We start from the raw sequence: 6,989 nt of genomic DNA on the forward strand, positions 1-6,989 counted from the left end.
AAGAAGAGATAGAAGCCCATGAATATCAATCGATGTCTCGATGATGAAGTTCATAGACTAATCTTATCACCATTTTTCAGTATCGCATGGATTGAGTTAACTTCATAAACGGGTTATAATGGAGACGATGACCACGTTGGTCTGGTTATTATTATTAATGTAAAAATAAATTTTTTTTGGAATGGTTAATGTTAGATATTAATGGCTTGAACCTCAGATTCACCACACACTCCTGCTGAATACGAGTAATAAGTGATAATACGTATGTCTACACGTTCAAGAGATAATATACGAAATCATTTGATTCAAGACGAAGTGCTATCATCTTGTGGGTTGAAAATTATATCATCAAAAGTATTATAAATAGATTAAGTAGAGAAAGAAAAATAAAAATAATAAATGAAGGATAAATGAGTTAGTTCTAGAGTCTTTAGAAGAGGAAGAGGGGATTGCTCTTTTATTAATAATTAAATTTATATATATATATATATATATATATATATATATAAATTTAATTATTATCTAAATATTTTCAAATATCATATAAATCAATTGTTTTGGATAGCATACAAATCATTTTTTTACAATGAATATAAAAAATTAATAATTTCCATTATTTTGTTAATTAGAAATCCTCAACAACACATGAATAATCCCCACTAGTTAACCACAATTACAAAATTTTCTTATATTTCCTAAATGATTTCTGGAAAATAATTACCCATCTAGCTATGTAAGTTTAGGTTAGTAGCATTAGTGCAATTTCCTCCCAATTTAGTAATATCCCAATCAATCCCACCAAATTCAATCTCATCATCCCCACACTCTTTTTCTACAAACTCATGCTTACATTCATCACCTACTATTTCTAACAATACTCATTATACAACTAACTCCTTGGTATTAACTCCCTTATCTGCAATCCAAAACCCCCCAAATTTGCATGTAACAAACAATCTCAACCTCAAAACACAATCTTTACAAAAAGCCCACCAAAGATTTTAGCTTAATTTCAAGAAAAATGGCTTCTTTGTTGCTAAATGGAGCTCATTACCAAAATCTTGAAAAAACCCCAAAAGGGCTTGAATTAGGATTTAATAGGTCTAATTTGCATGGCAGGACTAATTTAAGCTACACCCAGATCAATTTTGTTAATAAAGTTTGTAACTTTAAATCCAAGAATTTAATTAGGCCAAAATGTAGTGTTTCATCATCAGTGCCTAGGCCAGTTTCACAGCCAAGATTTATACAACATAAAAAAGAGGCATTTTGGTTTTATAGGTTTTTATCAATAGTGTATGATCATGTGATAAACCCTGGACATTGGACTGAAGATATGAGAGATGAAGCACTCGAACCGGCTGATCTTGATAACCCGGGTTTGGTTGTGGTTGATGTTGGTGGTGGGACTGGTTTTACTACTTTAGGAATTGTGAAAAGTGTTGAGGCTAAGAATGTGACTATTTTGGATCAGTCTCCTCATCAGCTGGCTAAAGCTAAGGAAAAACAGGGTTTGAAGGAATGTAGGATTATTGAAGGTGATGCTGAGGATCTTCCGTTTGAGACGGATTATGCTGATCGATATGTGTCTGCTGGAAGGTATATTGATTTGTGTAGTTTGGTTTATAGGTTGTGTAAATACTATACATGCATTAATTGGTTTTGTTTAGGATGTAATTGAGGTGTTTGGATTGCTTTTTGAAAGTGATTATTGCGATTTGAATAGTTAGAACTGTATATAATTGTATGGTTTGTTAGTTAAGGTTGTGTTGCAATGTGAGTTCAAACTGAACCTGCAATCACCTGTTTGATCGTGATTATGCTTTATTGAGTACTTTGGGCCAAAATAGCAAGATTTGGACAAATGGGGTAAAAAGATGGTGTTAGATAACTGATTATTTTCGACAAATATAAAATGTCTTGAGCATTCTCTGTTAATAGTTTTACATATTAACTGGTTTGAATTTTGATTCTCATGACATAAACCATTTTCAGAACATTCATCCAAACGCCCCCCTAGTACTATGAATGCTCTAGGTCCAAAATATCAGTGATACATCTAAACATTTTAAGGCATGTGAGATGTCATACAACAGTGTCTATGTTAGCCGGTAGAACATGACTTGCCTAAAGGAACCTAGACACTTGAGCCTTCGTTGTGGATGCTTGTTGGATGGTTTAGCAAGTGCCAATTGGGCATTTAGGTGCCTCAACTACACCCATAGTAAGCAAATTTTAGGCTATAGTTGGTTATAGTAGTAGTATATACTATCAGGTGGCATATAAATAAGTTCATCATGTGTAATCTAGTGTGCATCTGTTAAATTTTGACATGTGAAAATAGAATACCAAATCTGTAATTTTACTAAATGTGAAAATATGGTTGTGGTTTTGTCTACTTATGGGCCTTATAATTGTTTCTTTTCAGCATCGAGTACTGGCCAGACCCTCAACGAGGCATCAAAGAGGCATACAGGGTTCTGAAGAAAGGGGGGAAGGCTTGTCTAATTGGTCCTATTTATCCTACATTTTGGTTGTCTCGTTTCTTTGCAGACATGTGGATGCTCTTTCCAAAGGAGGAAGAGTACATTGACTGGTTTGAAAAGGCAGGATTCAAAGATGTGCAGGTAAAGAGGATAGGCCCAAAATGGTATCGTGGTGTTCGTCGCCATGGGCTCATCATGGGTTGCTCTGTTAGTGGTGTCAAAACGGACTCGGGGGATTCTCCATTGCAGGTAGCTTCTTCTTTTGCAGTAGCAATATGACCATACATATGCAACTTCATGTATTGATGGTTTATTAGTAGACGTGACAAAATGGGTGGGTTAGTCAGGTTAGGTCAGAAGGGGTTATTCTTGTCATGGGTTGAAACAGACCGAATTGGGTTGAGTTAATCCAAAACAGGTTTTGTCCTAAAATTATGATTTTTCTTGTGAGCAACTACTTATGTAGAAACTACTTTCGCGATGATAGTCTTTCTGCATGAAATGGTTTATGAGGTTTTATGCATTAAAAAACACTTTGGTTACTTTTGACAGGTTTCCTTTGTAGCTAATAACCGTTTGACCCATTGTGGATTAAACAACTTTTTCATAAGTATGTGGGTCAAAAATGCGCCTCTATATATGAGTAATGTTAGTTCAGTTAAACCCTTAAAATTGAAGGCAATTTATGAATGAACTTTGAAGTCAAACTACTCATTCATGGGGGTCTTTTGATTTCAGAGTGATTAATGTTATTTGAAGAAGGAGAACCAGATTATCAGCTATATAAGGCTAAGGATAATCATTGACATTAATCTTAATAATTAGGTTTCTAATGGCAGGCACCTCGTTACCTGCTTCTTCTTATTTGATCATTTTTACCCTACACTAACATGAAAGTTATAACCTTCATCTTTTTTCCCAGCACCCAAAATTGATTATAGTGACTTCATGTTCATATCATAATAAAAGCTTTAGAAGGCACACACACTGACACCCAAGCACCTGTAAATTGTTTTTTTTGTCAAACTCGTCACTGTATGAGGAAGTTTAGGTAAATCTGTTTATAGGGATTATAGTGATGCAACTTTAGCAGTTTAGCAGTTATTTGCGATCCTTGACAGTTTATGAAGATGTCACTTATGTAACGATACAAGAGGTGTTCTTTAGGGTCTATATACCATAAATAACGTGGTTTAACAATTTTGTGGACATCCACTGATGTTGCTAGCATAGATATATATCTTGTGAAGTTTTGGCAGTAATTATTACCTCCATTAGCCGGAAATATACTGAAAACGAAGTTAATAGGATGACCGAGCTAGTCCTTGCCTGGTTTCTGGTTCAACTTAGGGTTCATGTCCAAAAGATTCGGTACCCATAAGATGAGTGATGGATTCTAGTTTTATATTTAAGCTCTATAATGTGTTGTTAACGATACAAATGGGCAAACTTTATATTTCTGGTTGCTAATACACAAATGGGTCAAATCGAAAAAAGAAAAAAGAAGCTAAAAGGGAAATGAGTCAAATGACTAGAACGTCACATCGTGCTCAAGAGTTTATACAAACCACGTAAATCGTTTTATCGAATAAATAAAATCATCATTTTGATGATTTGTAATCATATCTATATATGAATTATTTATGAAATTGAAACTGCTGATGGGTTAAGCCAACCCATTTTGACCTGTTACCTAACCAGCTCTAACCCACATTTTGCCTCCTATTATGAGTAGTGTTACTACTTTCAGGAAGTTCGTTATCTCTGATTCCATGATTTCCTTTTAATATTTTTGCAGCTTGGTCCCAAAGTAGAGGACGTAGAGAAGCCTGTTAATCCATTTGTATTCCTTGTACGTTTCCTTCTTGGTGCAATGGCTGGAGTCTACTATGTACTTGTTCCTGTTTACATGTGGCTCAAGGATCAGATAGTGCCGAAAGGTCAACTAATATGAGAGAGTAATAAAAGCCCTGTATGGTGCAGAGTGCTTATGACGGTTTTTAGTTTGTGTGCAATGTTATCTGGTTTTTAAGTTCGAGTCAAATGTTTAAACTGCATTCTATAATATTTGACTTTAGCCATTTGTGTAGTCTTGGATCATGTTGGTTTAGAACTTAGAAGAAATGTGTTGTGGGTTCTCAAGAATTCTTGAATTTGTTATGAACTTTTTATCTTTTTATTGCTAACATATTGTGAAATAGTAGTCACTGGTGTACTGAATTTGCTTTGCCAAAGTACAATCATTGACATATGTTGCCATTTCAATTTTTCAACCTTACCCTTTCAGGTTGGTAGAAAACCAGTCTTGGTCATATGATTAGCCTGTTAACTGATTATCCACGTACAATTCGTGGACGAACTGTTTCTTTTGCAATATATGCTAAGCAATAACCACCGAAGGGTCTAGTGGTTAGGCGTACTAATTAAATATACTCACAAGAGGTCTCGGGGCATAAAACTATTAAGTAAACATCTTATAGTTGGGTAGAGAAAAGGTTTCAGAGTTCAGAGACAATCATAAGGATACCTGGGATAGGCCGCATACATCCGAATAATATAATTAAAAAAACTGGATATATTATACTACTCGCCCAATAACTCCAGATATCCTGAAAAAAGTCGCAAAACAGTAATCCTTTATGCTTGAGTTATAATGCCTAACAAAAACAAGCTTGTGACCTCCCAAAGATTAATGTAAATAACTTTAGATCACTACAAATTAATTACTTTTGTCCACTTAATAACTCTCACCCATGACCCATGCATCCGGATCAGATGGTTTATCTACATGTCAAACTTTGCTTTCACGTTCAGTTTTGAAGATGAGCTTCAGTTAATATCGTGCAGCTTAAACAATGAGCTAAACGTTTAAGTTGGCCTTTCGCTACACTTCAACATGTTTACTATGAGCAAGGAGACAATATGTGATCCCAGTAGATAGATGGCAAATTCCCTGCTGGATTGTCGGTGAAAGAGACTCTGAAAAGGTGATGCACGAGAGGTGTAGTGGTGGACGGCATTCGATTGATAAGATAGGCAGAGCTCGAGATTTTGAAGGCGAAGTGCCAAAAGCAAGTGGGAACATGGAACTGATCAGAGAGAAGAGTGGACCGGTTTCAACAACATGACGATGATGCCATTGATCTGTTTGCTTGTATGAGGGCATGACAAACGATGAATGATACCTAAGGATGAAAGGAATATTGGTGTAAACGTACGAAATTCACCCCCTGATCCATAACCATTAGTTTGAACAAATTTTCTGCCATAGCAACAAAACGAGTAAAATTTGTGTAAACGTCTATCATATTTGAGCTTGAGATCTAAAAAGAACCACGTCCTATTAGTGTATAACCTGAGTAGGCATCAACTCAATAAAAAATTAAAAATACGAGTGACCATCACACGAGAGGACCGGGGATGCACTCGGACCCCATATAGGTTTTCCCATATATAATCTAATACCGGCCAGTTAAATACCTGATCAACATAACTGCAAGAACAAGAAAAAAAGCACCAAGCGGTGTTCTTCCCCTGAATAGAAGCCTGTAACGGTGTTTACTCATTGGAATCAGCCGCTATATATAGAACTTAGCATCTCCCCCCAAGCGGTGTTCATCCCGACTGACATTACAAGTATCGGACCATGCCCATCTACCACTTTTGAACCCGAGAATAAAAACGGATTCCTGATGGCATCAATGTCTAAGGGCGCATTTTTTTTTTGTAGGTACTGGAACCAAATGCAGTTTTCCTCCTTTCAATATCATGGCTAATAATGCCATTTTCGAGAGTTGTGTGCAATGTTTTCATAACCGGACCGAACAGCGAACCGGTCTTCTTACTGGTTACTGGTTACTGGTTCGGCTGGTGGGATCGGTCGGGACGGATATAAGAACCGGATGATATCATAAATAATTATATTTACTTAACATAATTTAAATAATATCATTGAATTAATAATAGTTAAATATAATACATATTACTAGTCAAAGATAAAAAAAATCATATAATTATGTTGAATTCTTACGTTACTTAAAAAAAAAATTCATAACTTCATTCATTATATTATATTATTATATTCATATATATTTTATAATAATAATAATAATGACATAATGAAAGTAAAAAGTAAAAACACAAGGCATATTATGATATTAATAAACGGATACAACATGTTGGACTATTCAAGGGGCATACTATTGACACCAGGGATTTTGGCTATTGACATTTGACCCTAAAAGGGGTGAAATTCGCCCCATCTGACCAAAGCAATTCGCCCCTTCTGCCAGTGTAAATAATTTCCTGTGACCATTAAAATGGCAGACATTCACTTCACCCTTCCTTCTTTATCACCCATACCCCCTTTTTCTTCCACCCCATTTCCACTCTAGGATTTGCCTCCTCACTTCTCCATCTTTTTCTTCTTTAATAAATGTCAAGTTTTATATAAATATATATTATATTAATAATTATATTTGTATATCTTATATATATATATAT

At 35.2% G+C, this 6,989-nt stretch overlaps 1 protein-coding gene across 1 annotated transcript; it reads left to right on the forward strand.

Moving 5' to 3' along the window:
* Window positions 1-783: 783 nt before the first annotated feature.
* Window positions 784-4,689, forward strand: LOC122581366 (2-methyl-6-phytyl-1,4-hydroquinone methyltransferase, chloroplastic-like). Its single transcript, XM_043753587.1, has 3 exons — window positions 784-1,599; window positions 2,429-2,735; window positions 4,285-4,689. The coding sequence occupies exons 1-3, from the start codon at window positions 1,022-1,024 to the stop codon at window positions 4,438-4,440; spliced, it is 1,041 nt and encodes a 346-aa protein (XP_043609522.1). The 5' UTR covers window positions 784-1,021; the 3' UTR covers window positions 4,441-4,689.
* The last annotated feature ends 2,300 nt before the right edge of the window (window positions 4,690-6,989 follow it).

This window comes from Erigeron canadensis, chromosome 9 (assembly GCF_010389155.1).
Source record: "Erigeron canadensis isolate Cc75 chromosome 9, C_canadensis_v1, whole genome shotgun sequence".
Lineage (NCBI taxonomy): Eukaryota > Viridiplantae > Streptophyta > Magnoliopsida > Asterales > Asteraceae > Erigeron > Erigeron canadensis.